Here is a 22,382-nt window from a genome sequence, read left to right as displayed (position 1 = left end):
CGTATCATAGGAGACATGTTAGGAAGGTTGTCCTGTGATGTTTATCTTTCTGCTCCAGGTTACTTGACTGTTACCAAGGATTCTAATACAGCATGTACTCATCCTCAACATCTTTTAGGTCAAAATTACCATGTCTCAGTGAATGCACTTATTCCCTTACCTTCAGTGCTCCATTTATGTCTCTCCTTTCCAAATCTGTTGCTTTCCACAGCTTGTGCAACAGCTTCCTTTAGCTGTTGCTCAGACACCTAGGAAATATCATGCCATTATACTCTCATGAGATTGGTGTGGGGTGATGATTAACATTTAAACATTTATTCCTTTCACAAAGCTTTCCAAGTCCTGCAAGTCCCCAAACAGAAAGGCATAGACCAAGTTATATCACACATCAGTTAATTTAAAGCTCAGCGCACACCATTATATTTGTATATATTCTAGTATAGATGAAGTATATCTATGGATGTGCTGTATAAAGTGGTTATTTAGGTAAAATGGGATCTTTCAAAGATAAATGTTCTTTCACATATTTCACTAAAAGTGGAGTTCTGGATTTACCAGTATAAGATGACTTAATGCAGCATAATTTATGCAACAATTTAAACTTGGTAATCATTTCTACAGTATTTGGTGTTAGGAAGCATTTTTTAATGAACATTTTGCCAGAATAAAATATTTTACTTCAATATTAATTTAATTATAAATATTGACTGGGCAAGACCTAAATTTTAATTACTGAAAGACAAGTGTAAAAGCATTTCTTTAGGGGAAGATATGTTCTGTCTTTCAAATTATTTACTTATCATTGGGAATTCTTTCTTGGGTAAGAACTATATTTTGGTTTATTCAATACTAATTGAATGTTAGTTCTGTAATTTCCTTATTTACTGCACAGAAACTCATGTAAGACTGTCTCCAGTGATCTTCAAATCTTGCATGATTCTATTTAAGATAGTGCATATCTCAGGTTTGTTTGTGTGCAGTGATGATTATAGAGAGATCAACACCTTTGTTATCAACATTTTTCCACCCAGTTTAGATTAGCACTTGCTCCCTCACTCACAGTTCTCAATATGTGCTATACTGAAGGTCAGAAAGAATACAGTGTGCTACCTGTGGTTCAGGGTGTCTGCTAATGATAATTTGTACTGCACCAGGATCACAATGGCTTAGCACAGCATAAACTTCATTGAGAGTTGTATTTTGTACTGAAGTTTCGTTAATTTCAATAATTTCATCTCCACACCTACAGAGATATTAAAAAAAAGGCAGAGGATGTAAACAAAACAGATTCTCTCCCGACCTTGTCTCACCCATGTGAAAGTATGCAAAAGGGAAGTCCATATGGTTGACCTCTAATTTGATCACAGATTAAATCTGTCTTTCTGTTGCCATGACAGAAAATGGAATGGGAATGAGTTGGATGTCAGGGGGTTTTGATCTGTCTCATTGCAAGCAGTATCTGAGCTTCCTTCATGCTCTGCTATGCACACCTTGTGCCTGTGATCTTTCTGCTCAGCTGCTGCTTCCGCCTACACCTTCCTTCCTTTCAAGTTAACACTTCACTTTTCATGTCTTTATGTTATGGTAGTGCTATTGAAGGTCAGAAAGGATGTTATGTTTCTGCTACATATGAATAACTTGTTAATAGAAAAATTCTAATAACAAGCTATTGTAATCCTCCTGACTGCTAAACAGAGTGTTTCTAGATGAAATCCAAATTAGGCCCACATGGAAACTGAGACTATCTTTGTCTGCTCTACAGCAAATATCCCCATATATTAAGAGGCTGACTGAAGGCACTGATTTGTATCACACTAGTATTCAAATAGTTTAAGACACAGCTCTTTCAGTTAAAGTCTCAGGCATGTATGAGAAGAGGGTTACAGATCATCTCAAATTAAATCAAAAAGCCTTCACTGAAACTGCAGTGTTCTGTTCAATTCTCAGTATGTTCAACACTACTAACTGGTCATAAATTTTTGAAAGTGAATTTCTACATTCCCACTAAAGCTCATTTCAGAAAATCTGCATTTCTATTAGGCAGGAAGGGACAGAATTTAAGGAGCTTGTATCAGAAAAACCTCAAAAAAGCCAGAATATGCCAAGTGTTTGGATTTTTCCAAATACTTTCTCATTTGAAAATCTCCTCCATTAGCAATGCTATATGCTTGTCTAAGACCTTCAAAGCTAGCCCAGGCTGGGCAAGAGACAGTAATTTCACTGGGTTGCTGTATTTCTGGAAATCCCACATCTGAATACACATGCTCAAACTCTGAAGATAACATATGTTTAAAATACATGTTATAAACCCAAAATTCACAGAAAGCACTGTCTTCCTGCCCAAAGAGGTCAAAAATAAACCCATAAACCAGAGCAATGAATGTGGCATAAGACAGTCTTTCTCATCCTACCTGAGTCTCCCATCCATATGTGCCACTGAGCCTGGTGAGAGGGTGTGAATAAAAATCCCAGAAATACACTGGAAGTAAGGGATGCTACATAACCCAATTCCAAGGCCAACACCTGGTTCTGAAAAAATTAATAATAATTAAAAAAAAAAAAAGGTAAGAAATAGTAAAAACAAACCATTGGAGAGACCTTTTCAAAAACTGTCTTAATTTTTTTACTGCACAAACCACAGCCAAATCTTGCATTCATGAATGTTGCACTTTCAATACTGACTGCTGCTTCCACTCCTTTTTTTTCTTTTCCTTTCTGTTTTTTTATTTTGTCGTTACTTTGAGGGCTTTTGTCCCCCTCATGATTAAAGTGAGTGCACACCAATATTGCTTGTGGAGTTCCAAGGTCTGATTGTTGACAAGAGCTTTATTTTTTCATGTGAAGGATATGAATTTGATTCTGCTTGAGTGAAAAAAAAATGAATGATTGGCTCTTGAGGACAGATGGTGTTCAAAATCCTACTGTTGATAGATAGTTGTTAGCACTGACAGGCACCAAGTGTATTAAAAAAAACTTAGTTCAGGAAAAGAATCAGGTTAGTGAGGAAAGGCTCACTGTTCAGAGAGTAAATGAACAGTGTTTCATCAATCAGTGCTTTGTTGTCAGTGATCAGGTAATTTCAACACTTACCTTTGTTTAGGGTAACTTCCATTATGACCCTGTCATTGGGCTTTGTAGGATTTAATGGGAATGATGCACTTTCTGAACTGAAAGAGCTGTTTTCTTTGGTTATGCACGTGCTGGAGCTCAGTGACTGACACAAGAGGGGTGACTGACAGCTGGAAGCAGAATGAGGTGTGTTGAAGCTTGTCCTGACTGTAAGCGTCAGAAGACCCTTTTTGGCCTGTTAGAAAGAACAGAGAATGAATGAATGGGTTGAGTTCACGTGTATGTTGTGTGTAAAGACAGAGATTGTTCTGGAAGAAGATTATGTGACCTTGAATTTTTGTAAAGCATCATAATGTGTTAATCCATGCATGGATTCTCCATTCAGTTCCAAGATTTCATCACCTGTTTCAAAAGACAAAAAATAATGTTACTATTACCATATTATGCAATAAGATGCATGATACATACGTGCACTCAAAAGTAGCCTTGTAAATGCAATAATGTAAGCAGGTTTAGAAGTCACCTATTGCTCATTTCAGCTTCACTTCAATCTGTCTTTAGGTATCATTTTTTGGGAAGTGGGCAAAGTGAGGGAAGAGGGATTTCCCACCTTCTTGTAGCCTTCCATCAGCAGCAGCAGCTCCACCAGGAAAGATGGTTTTGACATAGATGCCTATTGGTCCATAAATGCTGTCTTTCCCTCCAACAATACTGAAGCCCAAACCCTAATTTATGGAAGAAAAAAAGTGTGTGAGGGCCCATGTTCAGTTATCATAATAGTTCATTTGCAGTTTCTTCTGTATTACCTATTTAGGCAGTATTGTCGATGGAGTAATATAATCCATGAAAAAATAGTCAATCACATTCCAGTAGTAAGAACAAATGGGAATTTTTGCAAAATATCCTCATGATTTGCATTTTGTTTGTTGCAATCAATTCATTCACTATGATAAGTGCATAGAAAGGTCTGGTTTGTTCCTGGTAGCTCTTCTTTTCCTTCTCAACAGAACCATATTTATAGCTCAACTCTGACTTGAAAGAAACTCTGTAGCTGCTGTGCTGGTGCAACTTCTGGATGACACAGAGTCTATGATTTCAATCCTACCTCCAGCTGCCAGAAAGGGTAGCAGTGAATGTCAGTGTTGATGTTGCTGGCTTGATGTGGATGTGTTGTCAGAACCTGAAGGCTCTGCCTCAGCGAAGAGATACTTCAGAAGGTTAAGAAGCAAGTGAATGGTAACTAATCACTCCTGGCAAAGCCAGGATATGAATTGGCAACCCAGAAGTAGCAACATTAATACCTGAATTCACTTCCCTGTGTATAGCAGATTATATTTGTGAAATGAAGTAAAACTCTATGGTAAATTAGGAGAGCCAGTCTTACCTTCCCTTGTCCTTTCATCAATACAATGTTTGAAATTACTGAAGCCTGTGAGCCACAGGATGTGTGCACTAGCTGCGCTGTACTTAGGGATCTAGACGATCTAGAAATTGCCTGTAAACATTAAAAAAAAAAAAAAAGAGCTCACAAAAAATTTTTAATACAGAACCTGAAATTTTTGGGCATACATTACAACTACTTGTTTATTTGAAATTTTCCTCCTTATAACTGAAGGTACTAAAGATTTTTTTTTAGTCTCTCTAATTTTCATAAGCCATTTCTTATTCAGACAATCACTAATCACTGAATTTGTCCTGCAGTGATTAAACTGGAAAAAAAATAGAATGTTGATCCTTCAAGTATTGCACTGGTGTAGAAAGATGTATTTTCTTCATCTCGCAACTAAATAATTTCATCTTGGGGCAAATAAAACCAGTTTTGCTCACGAAAGTTCTTCAGACTGTGAACTACTCTGTGCTTCTGCTTATGTGGTGAACCACCACATAAGCTTCTTTCTACTTCTGAAAGATGTGAAGCACATCCTTTTTGCTTGATAACCAAGGTGAGCAATTTCTCAGTGTTCTTCCTCCCTCCATTCCACAGACGGTGGATTTCATAACTGCATATGTGAGAAAATAAGTCTCAGTTTTGACATAAAACCAAGATTAATTGTTCAACATGGGATTAGGAACATGATTGAGAGGGAGATGTCTGTGCAACACCAAAACCACACTCTCCAAAATATATTCCTCTACCAGATCAGAGTGATTGTTTATTCCATTGTGGATCTTATAAATCTGAAATAGGAAATTTTCATGTGTCTTTTGCTTCTGTGTGAGAGGATGTATTTTTTATTTCTGTTTGTGGTGGGTAGTGATACCCAAAATGAGGATGCTGCCAAAGAACCTCTGCCAATGGGCAGCACATGCCATGCAGAGCCTTTGAGGAGTAGGGAACCCAGTGAATCCATGAGGGTCTGTCTGTGTGCATGGGTGTTGTTTGATTGGTCTCTGTGCTCCAGTTTGCCCTTCTTCACTTGTGTTAAAGCCCTGGATGAGGCTGTGGCACTGGAAGGGTGAGGGACTAGCCAAGAAAAGAGAGGGAGCAGCAGTGAGTCCCCCAGCCATGCTTCAGGCACAGCAAGATGTGACAGTGAGGAGCTTCATTTCCATCTCTCCCTCCAGGCTTGAGCTTGGGAACCACTGGCCATAAATACTCTCAATCTCTTTGCCCTGCCCAGCCTTCACTCTCCCAGACAGTGGCGAGTTGTTGCCAGTCTCTAGCCTACATTAATGGTGTTTAAATCTTTCTGATTCAGTGTGGGCAGAAACTGAAATGCCTGGCACAGCCAGTGCAGCAAGGGCAGCCACTTCCAGCCATCAGGTGAGTCCATCCTTCTTGTGGCCATGGGTGGGCCAGCAGACGTGACTCTGGAGGCTGGTGGCGGTGGGGTCCGAAGTGAGGTGGGGTGAACCACATAAGGGGATTTACACACACCGTAAAACCTGTTGGGGTAATAGGAGGGAGAAGCTGCTGGAGAAATGGGGGTTTACTGGCACGAGCCTTTCCTGGTCTCCTCACAGAGGAGGTGTTGGGGGTAGAAAGCAGAGGAGAGTGACCATCGTCCCCGATAGGGCCTGGAGAGAAGCTGGGTTCTGGTAGGAAAGCAGCTGCCGCAGTCACCCAGAGAGTCTTATTGGTGACAGTTTTGTTTGTTTTTCAGGCGATTTCCTGCAGCACTTACCGGGGCTCTCCCTGCAGAGCAGTCCAGCTGTTGGGAAAGAGATTTGCGGCTGGTGTGGAGAGTGTGGGGCTGTCGGTCCCTGAGGGGCACAGCTCTCCGGGGTGCCGTGCTCTCCACCTCCCCCATCCAGAACGGGCTCACACCTGACACAGAGAGGCTGTTATTGCTCAAATGTTGGACTCTTTTGCACAGTCATTTTATCAAGTAAACGTTACTTAGAAATGTTTTTCCTCTCATAAATCTCTTTGTGAAGGCATCAATCTTTTCAGTCCTCACTGTGGGGATAGCCATTAATGTTAAAAATAATCAAAAGCAAACATTCCCTACCAAACAACTTAGCATACACCTTAAAAATGCCCGGTACCATCGCACGAGGAGGTGCTGTGCTGTGCATTCCCTGAGTATTACAAGAGAGCAGATGACTTCTCTGCCACTTACTGGCTGAGTTACTGCGAGTCCTCTGACATGCAGCTTTACTGTGCAGAAAACCATTCTGTACTTCCAAAGGCCTTTCCTTACCCCTTGGCGTTTCCTAAAACAAAAACAGACAAGCAAACAAAACCAAAAAACAATAACCAGATAAACACAAAAAAACCCTCTATTGCTATGCAAGAAAATTTTGAATTGGTCTAATCTTAAAAATAAATTTTATCCTAATTTGGCTGGCACAAATTTCAGCCTGAATCAAAACATATGAAGCAAAACTAATTATTTAAAATAGATAGGATGATAAAAGAGAATGCAGCTCAAAACTTTGTTATAAATATTAGTGTAACCAAGTACTTTGTTAGAAATATTGGTATAACAAAGTAATAAGACAGAAATAGATTCTGGTCTTTAATCACAACAGACAGAAAATTAATTGGACACCCCCAGTTGGTTCAGGTAGACTAATAGTTTGATGTGTGGGTGAATTTTAGCAAATGCTTGTCTAATTTCTGGGGTTAACTGGTGCTTTTGGGTACTCAAGAACCTTAGAGGGGTGTTATATTCAAGGGAGAAATTCTTAGACCCAGCTTTAAAAGGGTGGCTAGGTGTCCAGCTTCTGATTTCAGAGGGTTGTTTTTTAGTCAAAATACAATTCGCATGTTTAAAAACCTCTGAGGACTAGGATTTTGTGTTTAAAAAAAAAAATCAGTATCTTCTACTTGGAAAATCCTGTTGCTTTTGAAAATATGGCCAGTAATTCTTGCACTTAAAAACTTGTAGATAAAATATTCAGGTTTATAAAGGCAGGTTTTTAGAACGGTTTGAAAATAAATAAATTATCACATCTGAATAAGAGTTCATGTTAGGAGTAATTTCTGTATGTGTATAGTTCCTGCAAGTCCTGCTTTTGTTATGACATTGATCCTGAGGGAATCACAGTTGAAGGAAGAACATTACTAAATACAGACAGAATATGAGATGTGATATAAATACAGTAAAACTCCAAGCACAAAATCGTTTTGCTCAGCAATATTCTGCAAGGGCTGAAAAGACCACAAGAGCAGCATAAGAGCATGACCTATATGTTCTAATCTATCTGGAACCAACAAACACTTTGTTCCAGAATTCTGACTTCAGTAGTTCTGTTTGGAGATACCTCAAGATCTAATGAGAGAAAATTTTCCTCTTAGACAGCAGGTGGAGGTATTGCCAAGTAGCAAAATCCTACTAGGGCTTTTCAGTCCCATTCTCTTAAGGAACTCTTCAGAATAAGAAATACAGAGAAGATCCTTGAAAAGGAATTTTGAAAATGATTTTGCAGTGTTTCTCTTACCAGGTTAGGTAGCTTGGAAAGCCTTTGCTATTAGCTATAGATCCTAGATCCACAAAACTACTTCATTACAGGGCCTGCTCTCTGGCTCCTGGATTCATGGATCTTCCCTTAAATCCACCTCTCAATCTGCATTTGTTCAACTTCTAAATGGAAAATTAACATTGGCAAGCTATGTGCTTCTAAAAGGAGGGGTTGTACAGCCCTTGCTAGAGTTTCCCAGGGCCTTGGCCTCCCCATAGCTTCTGTTTATCTGGGAAAAAGCTATGCTGAAAGTCACCAGAGTCTGACCACAAGAGGTTTCGGGTTTTGTCAGGAAAGGCAAAACCATGTTCTTCAAACGTCTGATGAACAAATACGTCTCCTCTCTAAAGTAAATGTCAAATCACCCCACACTTGTGGGAGGGAACCACAGCTTTCATGCTTACTTTGTTAGCCATCAGGATGTTCACCAGCCGTGTCGTTGGGTGAATGAGAGGTTCGGCCTCCTTGCTGGGCAGATCTTTAAGTGACTGTCCATTTAGTGTTAACAGTTCATCCCCTGGGCTCAGGCAACCATCCCTTAAAAAAAGACAAGCAAAAACCAACCAAAACAGAAACATTTGCATATTATTTTACAAAGAACAACATGACACTGTTGTGCTACGTCTCCTCACTAACTGAGGAGTTGGCTGCAATTCTCCCTTTGCCTTGAAGAGGGCTGCCACAAGATGCCTTGATGTGTGATACTCCCCATCCCTTGCTTGGATTTTCTCCTGTTGCTGCTCTATCCTGGTGCTCAGTGGCTACCTTTCCACATTTTGCTAACTTCTAGGCAAGATATTCCTCCTCTCTCACCATCTTGCATTTGCAAATTGATCAGAGACGATACACACACTTTACTCCCTGTCAGAACCTTGGCTCACATTGTTTTCCAGCAACCTTGGTAGGCTGGTGCCATCCTACACTGCCCTTTAATAGGGTAACTAGGAAATCGTGTTTGAAAACTTGATGTTATGTACGCTCTCTCTTTCTTCCAGGTTTTATTTCTTAGTGTAAATTGAGAAGCATTAGATCCCTGAATGTTCGTAGTTCTATTTTTCTAGAACCTCGACCCATGTCTCCAACTGTAAGCGTTGTAAGAAGTTGTTCCCAGGCATCACTGCTTTTCTCTAGAACAGAGCTTCAAGGCATAGCTTTTCTCAGAAAGCTGGTCATGCAAAATCCATGCAAAAAAAATGGCTTTCTAATAACTTGCTGACTCCATGTGTACAGTACCTGCTTGCTCGGCCTTCAGCAGGCACGTGGCTGCCTGTGAACCCTTTCCAGAAAGATGAACATTTTGGACTCCTGGAGAACTTGAATCCTGAGCTGCTGCTCCCCGATGTTGCACACAGCCTGCAGATGCAGCTGTCCTGATTCAGAAGATGAAAGGTTGCATAAAAGAAAATGTACCAAGGGTGTTAAAAGTTGCTTACACTTATCTCGAGCCTTTTTAAGAAATATAGAAAGTGTTCACGTTCTTAGAACCAGATTGCCTCCAAGAAGAATAGGAGCAGGCCTTTAACACTGTGCAGTTGAGAAAGAACAGTGGTATTACAGAGTCAGTGTTTTAAAAAAAGTTGTTTTCCTTAAAACTTCAGTGGCTTCTGGCTACAAGAGGGGAGAATCAGAAAGTAGTGTCCCTTTGCATAGAGGGGAAGAGAACAAATAATAGACTTTTCACAGTAACTGGGTAAGCTTTGCCTATGCTAACTATTATAAGAAAAGACAGGGAGGAAAATAAACACATGCCAGAAAATTAAATGCTCTGGAAAACAGAAGAGGTCTGGATGGAAAATAAGTGTATACAAAACACGAAAAGCTCCACCCCTGCTGCTGACTTGTTAAGTAGGGGCAGGGGAATAGAGAGGTCTGTAACAGTGGAAAATTCTTTGTCCACTCCAGACTGGTTGAAGTTGCTGTAGTCTGTGTTGCATCTGGAGGACTAATTGTAAGCATATTTTTAATGCTGTTGTGAATCATTAACACACGGCTACGCAGAAGGAGAAATAGTGTCTTAAGACTTTTAAGGAAAGCAAGGAATGGAGTGACTAAGCACATGAAGCACAACACATTTGACTAGGAAATATGCTCCTCTGACACAAATATGTGAACACTTAAACATTCTAAAGAGACAAGAAAAGCTGGAACGTTAGCACACAATTTCTTCTCCATTTGCTTAGTATATGTCCTGGTTCAAGTATTCACTCATTCTGCTCCCAGCTGAACCCACCTCCTCTGCCCTCGCCAGCCTCTCCTTACTCCACAAAGTGAAGAGGACTCTCAGTGTATCCTGGTCTGGGCTTGTTCCCAAGAGATTTGTGTGACTGAGGTATAGATTTCTGAAGGGGAGGCAAATTTCATATGTTAGGACAGGCCACAAAATATAGCAGTGGTCAACTGTCTGTATTGCTCCCTGGGCCCCTGATCAGAGTGGCGTAAACTGTTTCCAGTAATCTAAAGTCCTCTGAGACACAAGGAAAGCTGTGTAGCCGCTTTCACCATCAGTAGGGCTCCATTTCTGCCCTAAGCAGAGTTCATCCAGCCCTGAGAGTGAGAATTATTATGCTCTTTCACCACAAATCAATAGAGATCACATCATACCTGACTGGCAGCAAACACAAACTTCAAATTTACGGCAATGTCAATAAAGGTCATTATCTTTTAGGCTGACTGCTGAAGCCCGGCTCCCATTCTGAAACCTGCCAGAGTAAATCTGAGGCTGTGAATGAATGAAGTATTTAGCTTGGAGCCCTGGGCTCACTGCAGGCTGAGTTCAGTAGGTAAGGGATAAGGGCTGTACTTGTATTGACTGACTCGTTAACTCTGTGGGTTTACTTGCATTCCAGATTGTCTGCTTTTAACGAGGAGTGTCTGAATTTTACGAAGCCTCTTTTGTTCACGAAGAGTGCTTCTAGTGAGTAATATGTTGGGAAGCATATAAGCGTGGACAGAATTCTGTCTTAAACCAGTTTGTTTGAACTCTAATGTTAGCTTTGGAGATTCTGTATTTACTTTTCACCCAAGATAAATATCTTGGGAAATACTTACTTGCAATCAGGATTACATTGTGTTCTTTTTTTATATCTTATGGCAGTGCTTTGAAGTCTTTGGCATAGTAACAAAATAAAGATTAAAATTCTGATACCTTAAAATTTGAGATCTTGAGTAGCCAAAAATATGAGCTCACTTTTCTGTTTGTTTGCATTGGTCCTTTATTTCAGGTATGATTATGAAATCACAGGCCAAATTTTGCGTGTGTGAAGTATCCATTAAAAACCAAAGGGTTTTCAATAGGGTAGTGTGCTTGCTCTAAAACATGAGAAATATAAGATAGATATTAAAGGCAGGAAATTTTTCTCCCCATTGGCTAAATATTTTGAGATGTCAGCTGATTGCAAATTGGGGGTGTTGTAAAAGAATAATGGTATTATAATCTCAGTGTTTAAAAAAGTTATTTCCTTTCTTTTTTCTGTAGTCAGAATTCAAACTTGCACTTGCCAACTTATCTTCTTAGGAGTCTTTACTGTTATATAATGCTCCCCTGAAGTATATGTGTGCCCTCTCACAGATACTGGTCAGACATGCACACAGAACTTTGCATAGCTATTCTCCACACTTCAGTCTCTTCTTGATTTTCCAGCTGATAGGCCTTTTCAGACTGTCTCCAACTCACCAGCGTTAAAAGTAGAGTCATGCTGATGCCTTACATATAACCTGTTCAGAGTGTACAGCTACTGTGTTAGTGGTACCTGTAAATATCCTCATGATTTCATGTCCAAAAGTTATCTGGCTCTCACCAGTTTCACGGGACATCACAGAGTGCAGTGGGTTTGTCTTTGAGGTCTTTCATTGCAGAACCGTGTGAGTCCCCTGGGGACTGTGTTTTGTACAATGGGACGCATGCCAGGCTGGAAATTCTAGGTTGTACTGGGACATACATGTGAAATGACACTAAAGCAAAACTGATACAGATATTTTTCTAAGAGCAGTAAGTTGTGTGCACTTAGTCACTAGGAAAGTAGAGGTTAAATCTGTTATACGCTGCAGAAAAACCTTGGGAACATTTTTTGTTTACACATGTAGTCATCTTACCAAGCTGGGCTACATTTCAAATCAGCTCTGTGTCTCAATCGTTGCTGCAATTCATTTAGGTGAATAATTAAAAAAAAAAAAAAAGTTTTTATTGGGCTGTGGACATGTGACAAGTATCTGTATGTTGTCAGCATCTGTATTTTTTGGGTCCTGGTTATAGATCACTGTGTTCATATCCAAGTTATTGCAACATGGCAGAAAATTATTAAAAGCTGTTCTGTAGAAAAATAAACATTTGACCCAATTCATGTGCCAGCAGTCAATTTGCTTTGGGTTTTGTTCTTTAATATCTTTTTTCCTGTCTCTCTGATTATTTTATGCATAGAAATACTGTGGATGGTTCCAAGAGTAAAGGCAGTATTTATTTTTGCACCCTTCTCCTTTTCAAAGCATTCTGCTGGTTTTGAAAGGTAATTTATAGCTCGGAATGCAATGAGTACTAAAAATTTGCTAAAAGAAGGTTGGCAAGTTTGGTGTGGGGGCAGGTGGATTCTAATTCAACCTTGTGTATTCAGTATTAGAACATATGTTTAAACGTGTATTTGCTGCCAGTGAATAAAATCTCTGCTTATAAGGGGCTTTGCCCTCAAGCAATTCAAGACTCTGGGGAAACTTTTATCTGTGTTATAATATGCACTCAAAGCAAAATTTGTATTTAAACTGCTTGGCTGAAAGATAAAAATCAAAGGTGGAGTTCAAGAGCCTTCTTTAATGCATTTTTTTTCATAGGTGAGAGCAGATTAATTTTTCTTGTATTTAGTTCTGGGAAAGTAATTTGCACATCCAGGCCAACTCTCTCTTCCTGTTCCCCTTTTTTGTCATGCAAAATGCAAAGCTTCTGAGGATGTTTTTTATCTGCCATTTAAAAGATTTCTTTTTCCTTCGTGTTTTCATTAGACATTTGTAGCCAGAGTCTCATCTCAAAACATCTAATTCCAGATGTTGTTTAGAAATAAGGGTAACCATGGCATCTGTGGAAAACTGAAAAACTTTTGTGCACTCTGAAAGTAAGACACAGTAGTTAGATTGTCTGAAATGAAGTGTTATACAAGGCTAGTTCAAGTAAGGTCTTGGACTCAGTTAAGCAAGGATATGACAATGAGCTGACTGACTGCTGGTTTAAAAAAAGAAGAGAAAAAAACCCCAAAACAAATAAACAAAAAAATCTAACAACAGTACAATAATTAATTTAAATATTTAGCTTTTATGGCCTTATGACTGTGAAATAGCTGGGATTCCCAAGAGAATACAGTCTTTGGGGATTTTCTTCAAGAAGAATTTTTTTCTGCATCAAGTCTAACAAAGAAAGGGCCGGAGTCGCTCTGGCATAAACTCACTCTACTGGTTCTGATGTATCCTAGCCTGATGATTTTGTCTTTGGTCTTTTCAAAATATTTATAGTAAATGTAATTCATTTTCCCAGCAGCATATTCCCTGTGCAATCAATAAAATGGCAGAAGCCAGAAAGAAAGAATGATGCAAGGAGCAGGGCATGGGTTTAAGATTCTGCCCTAGATAGGCAATTCAGCACATCAGATGTTACAGAAGGACCTTTCCACCCATCATCTGGCCTTAAGTAAGTTTTTCTGGGAGCCTTCCCCCTGGCTTGTGTTTTGCAGCACTCACTGTCTTAATGCAACAGCCTCTTTCCCAGCTTTCTCTGAGGATGACATGGCTCTTGTGTAGCAAAATCGAAAAGGCTGGGAAGACAGAAAGAGAGAACAAGTAGGAAAAGTAAGGAGAACACATAAATATCTAAATAAATGCAGCCTCCTCTCTTGGCTTTGTTTTTCCGTCCTGCCCACGGGCTCATGTTTGAGACATTACAGTCTGTTGCCATAGCACTTGTCCTGGTACCAAAGGGCCAGCTAACTGGTGTTTGCATAAAGGCAAGTTAAGAAAAGTATGTTCTGGTAGTGACCAAAGGAGAAAAATTACCTTTTGCTTTTTCTCTCTTATGAGAAGAGGGGCAGGAACCAAAGGAAGCAACGGTACAGAAGTTTCTAGAACCAAATAGAGCCATGCAGTCAGATCAGCTCAGATCCAGTGTTTGCATAAAGAATCAACCCTTCTCTATTCTGGTTTATTCTAGATGCTATTTCAACCCTGCTACCAGCCCCACTGACTGGTAACTCCCCATGCTTCCCAGGGCACTGGTGGTACAGGGAAGAGGTAATGGAATGTTTCTTGAAGTAGTAGCTCTCAGACCCAGCAGAGACTGCTGTTCTCTGAAGAATAGGAGTTTGTATTGTCTATTCCTGCCCAGTTCTCCCAATAACTGGCATAGTTTCAGTCTCTGTAGTGACATGACCAGGCAAGGACATCTTCCACAGTGTTTGCTGTGGCAGTGCTCACGGTATCAGATACTGCTTGCAATTTCTTTGGTTTCTTTCCTTTCAGGCCACCTGAAAATTGCTGATTTTGTGAGAAGCAAGCTATAAGGGAGGTCTGCTTGTTTATACATTGTCAAGCTGACATTCCACCATACCACAACAAGCACACCTCCTCTTGGAAGCTATGTGGTCTGGCAGCTGGCTGAACAGATAACAGGTAACCCTGGGTCTCTGGACACTATGAGCAATTGTCAGTATAAGTGAATAGTGGAGCACAGATACCAAATAAATTAAAAGACTGTTTATCTGCTCTCATCGTTGCTGACAGAACGCTAGAGAAGGAAAAGAAATCTTTGCTATTTAGTCTTGAAACACTATTTGATTTGCTCATGGTTTATTGCTTGTGGTGAATCTCATGCCCAGGGAGATACTTAAGGCTTTTAACAGAAAAAAGGAACTCATATTTTGAGTACTGATGTTACAGGTTCGCCCTTATTCTGGAGAAGAAATGTACCGGGAACATTAAATCATGCAGCACTTCTAAACATTCTCCTCTCCTTCCATTGTGACAGCAAATATTAAGTTGTTCAGTTCTGTGGGAGTTATTAACACCTTCAGAGTTATGGTTAGGGCTGCAGGTGCTGGAAAGCAGAAGAATAATGGAATAGCCTCAGCAACACCACTGTAAGAATGGAATCAATTTTCTTGAACAAAGACAAGGATCCTTCAGCTCTGAGTCACACATCGTGAATTTCCAAAGTGTCACATGGAGATGGAGAGAGAGAGTATTACACTGGGACTTGAAAAATGCTTGTGGACTCCTTAACAAGAGAGGTCTTAGGCTTAAGCTTTGTTAAGACGTGGTACAGGAAGATTGTGCTGACAGGCTGTTGCCATATGGAAGAGAGAGATCACTGCTTTCATAATACAGGGGAAAGCCTCAGCAACAGTAGTACAGGATAAGGTCAGTATGGCTGTTACCAAAGTTCATCCTATTTAGCATGATGAGATAAGACTTTTTAGAATCACTCATTGATCCATGACTCTGAAAGGTATGGAAGATTAGTAAGTAGTATTTGAAGAGGTTTATATTGCTATGAGAGCTCTGGAGTGGGAATTTAATGGTACCCCTTGTCTACAGTGGCACTAAGCACCCAAATGCTTCTGTAAGGGGCTGGATTGATGACTAATTTATGTCACCATCAATCCCGGCTCCTGCCCCATCCTGGTCAGTGACACTGAGGCTTCAGCCAAAGAGTGGATTTATACCCTTAGCAGTTATATTTTATCTGTGCAAATGTATTAGTTATGGGACTTACCCTGTTCCCCAGATTCCTATTTTAGCTGCTTACCAGCTATAAAAGCCAATGATCTAAACTTACAGTCTGCAATAAGATACTGAGTAGTTTCATATGGATATGGATTTCAACAGTTACTGGAGCCCTGCACACTTTGGAGATATGAAGCAAGTAGACTGTGGCAGCTGACACACACCTAAGTGCTTCAACTTTTAAAAAGAGAAGGCGAGGAAGTCCACAGGGACCAGCCCTTGTTCACTCACAGCAGGGAATCAGCAGTGTTCCAAAACGGAGGAGATGGTATAGATTTCAGGTGACTGAGTGTATATTGGGACTTGGGTCTTGTTTTCTGTCAGAATGTGATAGCAATTTGTTTTGGTTTTGTCTTCATACTGGGACTCTGCCGAGGGTTGAAAAATCTTGTATCCATCCTACTGCAGTCCTTGCAATGTTGGGCATGCTGTGATCATTAGCAAGATACTCAAGGAGTATGGGGAGATTCCGATTTTCAGTAACACTGTACCACTGTGTTTTAGACAGAGTTTTAACCAATTTCTATGGGAGGTAAGTAAAATAAAATAGAATATATAAGAAAAACATTTTAGGTGAAAGAATCAGTTCTTTCACATAAGCAATTATTTGCACACATAAAAGGCATATAATAAAGGAGGTACCAGGAGGATGTTTGCAGTGAGGTCCCTTTTACACATCAAGTAGAGAGAAAGTGGAAAAATTAGGTTATGCTACTGAAAAGGAACTTTCTGAAAGCATCTAAAATATATTGTTCAGACTAATATTGTTCAGTTTTTTGGATTGTTAGTGTTAATATAGTTACTTGATTAAAGAATAATATTGAAATACAAGACTGTTAAAACTTTTTATATCTCTAGGAAGTGTGATGTCTCTGGTGGTTTTAGAGCCATCACTAGCTTCTTCATGAATCAGAAGGAAAGAGCATCTGCCTACTGAATCTCCTGTCTTCCACAGTATTAATATAATTCATGCATGCATAGCTTATGAGATCTTATGGTATTGCACTCTACAAATGTACTTTACTATAGTGACAGCTTTATATTTTGAGCTGGATTCTGTACTGCAGGTAGAACACACCAGCTGTGCTAATCTGAACACTGTGAGTGGCCTGGAGTCACTGATTTCAGCAGAATGTCGATCAGCAGAGTGCAACAGCACAGCAGGGATGCTAGTACATTTTCGTGCTGTTTATGCAGATCAGGAACACTGCAGGCTCTAAAAAGGCTGAGTAGAACCCTGTGTTCCTGAGAAATATGAGTTAATTTAGGAATTTATTAATTTAGAAACTACTGCAATGGGAAACATTACAATATACAGCACAAATTGCCTACCTTGGTGAGTAACTTTCTTCTCATGTTGTTGCAGTTCTCATTTGCAGCAGCTTTGGACTGGACCGTGCTGGTGATCACATGTGGAGGATCAGGTGGGCTGTCTTCTGTCTCTGATGTGCATGGTAGTTGTGTTCTAGGACAGCAGTCCAAGTCCTCTTGACCCCAGCTGGTAGACATCTCCAAGGGATCGGGACATTTCTCATCAGGACTTGACCCATCGTCACTGTTTTTGGCATTGCAAAGTATAAGTGATCTTGAAATGGAGCGAAACTTCCTTGACTTCCTGTTCCCAGCATTGCTCTTTTGATCCATCTTCAGAGAGCCGCTGCTCTTTTTCCTATCATTCTCCCATTTGTGTGGCATGATACTTTCAATAACTTTCTCCGCTTCTCTGGTGCTAAATATCCTCCAGGAAAGGAAATATAAAAAGTAAGTTGCAATATACCCCACTTTCTCCCACTTAATAACCTACACTACTGAAAAGCCCTAATGAATAAATCGAATCAACAGAGCCTTTCAGTCTGCGAACAGCCACGTGATATCTCATGACTTGCTAATTCTGTTTCTGCACAGTGCTCTACTAGATTCTCCTTCACCTTTTCATTCTCTTGCCATGTTCCTCAAGCACAATGGAGTGCTTTTAATAAAAGTTTGTGATGCTTCCATTGTCTCCTGGCTTTGGGCATCTGCTGAATTTGCATGTTGAAATCCCATATTGAAAAGGAAGATACTTTAAAAGCATTATTGTATCCTCCTAATATTATTTGGAAAGAAGAAGCTCCTTCTGAAGCCTGATTCATGAAACCACTATAATTCAAAGAAGATTAATCAAATTGTTGACATTAAGTTCTCTGCCTGGCTCATCTGATTTGTAAGTGGTTTAGCAAAAGTAGATCATAGCCTCGAGAAAATAAGGAATGTCAGGCTGCTATAAAACTTCCACCTTTGCAGACCAGAACTCACTTAAGACCGTGCATTTAAGAGTAACAGAGAGATCCAGTGAAGCACTTAAGATGTGAATATCTGATTAGGGATTGAACTCTATAAAGGAATACAGCCCCAGTACATCAATCAAGAAGTGTCCTATTACAGAAGAGGTTTGTTTCAGTACATGATTCAGCATACAAAATTAAGGTAAAATGGAAGAAAATTTATACAATCAAAAATGTGGCAGAAGTTTTGTAAAATGAATAATGAATATGTTAATGTAACAAAAGGGGTCTTTGTAAAACTGTTTTCTTTTTCTCTCAGAAAAAGCTTTTTAGAAATACTTCAGTATGTATGTATCAGTGCTGAAAATTCAACAAGACAAACTCTAAATTAATTACTTTGACTTTCTCACCATTTTTATCATTGTATTTATTACACAAACTTTTTACTCTCCTCACAGTACGTAATAGATACTGAATGCTGCCATTCTGGGGAAAATACCTATTGAAACTGAAGTATTTGCATAACAATGCTGTAAGGGTTACACACAAACCAGAAAATCAATGTAATTTGAAAAAAAACATTTCTTGGATATACTACTGAGAGAAAAAGTTTGTACATTGTGCTCTAAACTGGGTTTTTGTGTTTGGTTTGGGGTTTTTTTTGGTGGTTCTATGCAGAATTAAGTAGGCACATATGCACTTTGCACCTGAAGTGCCGTTAGTGATACAGAAATGGAAGAAGGAAGGTTTTCTAAAGGCTCATTACAGCCACAACCATAAACACAGGTCTGCAAATTCAGACCAAGCCAGATTCATATAATAAATCCAAGTCAGCATTATAATAAATCTGCAGGATTATTTTTCTTGGTTTTTATTTTTTCCTTCTTGTATAAATAGGGAAAAAACCAAAAACAGATGATAAGCACTATGCCATTGAGTACTTGTCTGAAGGAACTCTATGGCATTGCTGAAGAAATCCACAGTTCAACATGAATCTGAATTTTTTTGAATTTGTAAAAATAAAAAAAATTTGTGCATGGCTTTTTCAGGAGAAGCAAGGAGGCCCAAGGGAAAAGGAGGTTTATTTGGACAATACTTTCCAGTGTATTTGATAGTTAATTTTACTTTTTTCTTCCTTTCAGAGTAGCCTCTCTTCTTATGAATGCCAAGATTCCTGTGATGGGGGACTGTCCAACAGCACAGCCACGTTCCCTTCCTGTGATGCAGAGCACACACTGAATAAAAGGACAATCCTGGCCTGTGTGTAAGGACACAGAGGCAAGAGGGGAGGGGGAAAAATATGGCATAGATGGAGCTCAGTTTTAACACATGTACTTCGTAGTTGACACGGGGTCTTATTTCTGTAGGATTCATCTCTGTTCCCGCACTATGGAGAGAACCTTCTTGTCAGAGCCTCTATGTGGCAATTTATTTTGAAGTACAGAGATGAAAAGTGTTATGAATTATATTAGAACAGTAATTTTGAGAACTAAGAAGTTGGTGGTTGTATAATTTAGCATCAAAAGTTTGCAATTTTTTTTCTATGCTTCTTTGTTGATTACTTTAGCTAAAAACTGCCTGACACTATCACTATGAATATATAAAGACTCTCAAGGTTTGAAGATCTTGTTTGAGTCTTTTAAAAAGACAGTTCAGTCTACTATAATATAAATGAACTCAACTGCAATTTTTGAACTCAGAAATCCCTGTTAGCATCTCCAGTGTATTAGAAAATAAATTTAAGCCTATGATGTTGCATTTCCTGTATGTCTGAAGGAAGGTAAAAATGCAATCTGGCCCACTAGACCAGAATGTGGAGTTGAAAAAGCAATGGGATGTCTAGGATGAGGGGAACTTCTGCAGGTCTCTACTCTCAGTACCTGGGCAGGAAGCAACAAAGCTACTTGCTGGAGGTGAGTGGAATGTGGATCACTTGAAAATCTGCAATAGGAATCAGTGCTCCTTCTGTGTTCTGATAATTGCTATTAGACAGTAGCAACAAAAATGTCAGAAACGAGCCCAAGTTTCACATTCAGACCTAAACAATCTTGCCTATGGGGGGAAATCAGAAGAAATAGCACTTTTCATTCAGGGATTTCAATGTTGTACAAACATTAGCTGCACTCTTACGCTTCCAAAGAGGAAGAATTTAAAAAAGAGCTATTAAGCATGTGGACAAGCAGAAGACTTGATATCTTAATGGTCAAAATGCAGCTCTCTGGAGACTGGCATGTTAGGATGAAGGGTGGAGATATGCACGAGCCCTTTCTTGCTCTGCCTGAAGCTGCTGAGCTTAGGAAGGCAGTGCTGCCATCAGTACTAAATGCTCCAAGAGGTGCCTCTCTGGCTGTGCTAAGCATCTGGGATGCAGGGAACACACACAAGCACCTGTTGAAACAGGAAAGAAAACGTTGCTCTAAGTGCATTCTGCTATCCCAGCCCCCTGCAATGCTCCTGAGGACTTTTACCTGCAGCAGAGAGAACTCTGCTTCCCTGCTTCGTCAGCTGTTTCCTCCTTCTCCACCCCCATCATAGCTCCATCCACTCAAAGACCAAGTTTAACCCTGAAGGACTTACCTAATCTCAAAGTGAGCCAGTGGTTGAGGTGAAAACAAACCCAGTAGACCTGAAGACCTCCAGTTAAATACTTGCTCTTGCTATAAGTATTTGATCACAAGTCCTAACTAGGGCAACATCCTCTCCAGAGCTGCTGATTCAGGGTTGCATAAGTGACAGAAATATAGGAGGTACCGAAAGCATAGTCTATATGTTTTCTGATAAAAATATCAAGAAATGTTATTTTACACAGAAAACAACATCACAAGTGCCAGAGAAGCTTTATGATTCATTGCCACCTTCCACCAAATTTAATTCAAGGTATTGATGGCATGGACAATTACTTCAAAGTCAATTCTCTAAACCATTCATCTTTTCCTCCAGTGCACTCACTGCTTGTCATTTTCTTTTGCCGTTCTTATACCTCCAGCTCGCCTGATGGAAGCTGTCTGTGGTTTGTAATGCAAACCAAATGTTCCTTCTCTGTTTCATTTTTTTTCCTCAAGCTTTATTTTTCCAGCTTTAAGTTTAAAAAGCCCGAACTCAGTCTGTCTTCTGCAAACAAAATACATGATTTGAGCTGTGCCCATTTGGTTCAGATTTTTGGTTGGATATTAAACCGAGCATTTACAAGATGCAAATAATTGGTGTAGCTCCCAGATTGAATGTGAATGCTCTGCTTTTAACCAGACAGTAGGAAAGACAGAACCTTTCTTTACTAGCAAGAACAAGATGAGATTTACATTACCAAGTGCTAACAGCATCCTCTTTTAATCTAGAGCTCGCATTCTATTTTAATCTAGATCTTGTAATCTTTGTCAGATTCACTACTGAGCAGTATTATTAGCACTGAACTATTGCAGATGTCTAGGCTTCCAGGCAATAGGAAGAGCTAGAGATTTGGAATTTTTATAATAAAGAGTAAGAAATTACCGTAGAGTTGAATTTACTGTTAAAAAAAATTTAAAAAATTAAAAATACCTAATTGTAAAAGAAAAATTCAAAAGGAGGAACTTACAACAGCGAGGCAGACAAACCTGACTCCTGCAGAAGGCTGTTCCTCTTCATAGGCCTGGCAAAAAAAGACAGAGTGAATAATTGAAAACACACTCTCCTGGTGCCACGTGACTCAGTTTCAGTAATTCTGCTCAGTACATTGGAACGGAGCTATTGTTTCCTAATTGAAGAAAATGTCAGCAAGGCTAGATAAACAAAAGCAATGGGATGCAGTATTGGGGAAACCGTTTCCAGCAGGCTCCCAGCTACCCAGAGGTGGCAAGACCATTTAAGGAGTTTGTGTCATTTGTTTTTACCCATTGCTCCCCTGTCCTAGGATTGATGGGGTTCAGGCATGTTAACCCCACCTGAGGGGAGTTAGGGTGACAGCCAGAATCTGTGCTAATCAAGTGTAGGATTTTCTGCTGGAGGCTCAGATGGCAAACAGGTTTCTCATATATTTTAGCAGATATTTTAACATTAAGCTAGCCAGAGTTTCATAGACCACTTCTGCTCCGGGAGCAAAAAGTAATGCCAAGCCCTTGTATTGTTCACCACGAAGTGACACGGTCCCTTTAACTTACCAGTTCTTAAATACTTTCCCCTTTATGGGCTAGACTGCAACTTTGTGATCCAAACTGATCAAGAACTCAGAAAATTATTGGGTTTTTTCCACAGAGCATGCAGGAAATGAGAACTATACCGTGGAATCCAAATTGCCTCAGTCACACCTTTCATTTGCTGCAGAGTAAGTGGTTCACAATCTATTCTCCTATTGTGGTGATTCCCTCCACAAAACACTGCTTGAGCTGCATCCACCATCAATTGTGGGAG

General features: G+C 39.7%; 1 protein-coding gene across 1 annotated transcript in view; it reads right to left on the bottom strand.

Moving 5' to 3' along the window:
* Positions 1 to 22,382, bottom strand: part of IL16 (interleukin 16) — a 39,685-nt gene that overhangs the window by 8,661 nt on the left and 8,642 nt on the right. The window contains exons 2-14 of the mRNA XM_027644657.1: positions 21,571 to 21,624; positions 17,065 to 17,470; positions 9,211 to 9,347; positions 8,382 to 8,514; positions 6,633 to 6,726; positions 6,195 to 6,337; positions 4,454 to 4,564; positions 3,680 to 3,794; positions 3,398 to 3,471; positions 3,091 to 3,304; positions 2,412 to 2,529; positions 1,111 to 1,243; positions 161 to 248 (exon numbers count right to left, since the gene is read on the bottom strand). Coding sequence (XP_027500458.1) covers positions 161 to 248; positions 1,111 to 1,243; positions 2,412 to 2,529; positions 3,091 to 3,304; positions 3,398 to 3,471; positions 3,680 to 3,794; positions 4,454 to 4,564; positions 6,195 to 6,337; positions 6,633 to 6,726; positions 8,382 to 8,514; positions 9,211 to 9,347; positions 17,065 to 17,470; positions 21,571 to 21,620 — 1,816 coding nt within the window. The 5' untranslated portion in view covers positions 21,621 to 21,624. The remainder of the gene's footprint in view (positions 1 to 160; positions 249 to 1,110; positions 1,244 to 2,411; positions 2,530 to 3,090; positions 3,305 to 3,397; positions 3,472 to 3,679; positions 3,795 to 4,453; positions 4,565 to 6,194; positions 6,338 to 6,632; positions 6,727 to 8,381; positions 8,515 to 9,210; positions 9,348 to 17,064; positions 17,471 to 21,570; positions 21,625 to 22,382) is intronic.

The sequence above is a fragment of the Corapipo altera genome, unplaced genomic scaffold (assembly GCF_003945725.1).
Source record: "Corapipo altera isolate COAL_440 unplaced genomic scaffold, ASM394572v1 50, whole genome shotgun sequence".
NCBI lineage: Eukaryota > Metazoa > Chordata > Aves > Passeriformes > Pipridae > Corapipo > Corapipo altera.
This window is presented reverse-complemented; position numbering and strand designations above follow the sequence as displayed.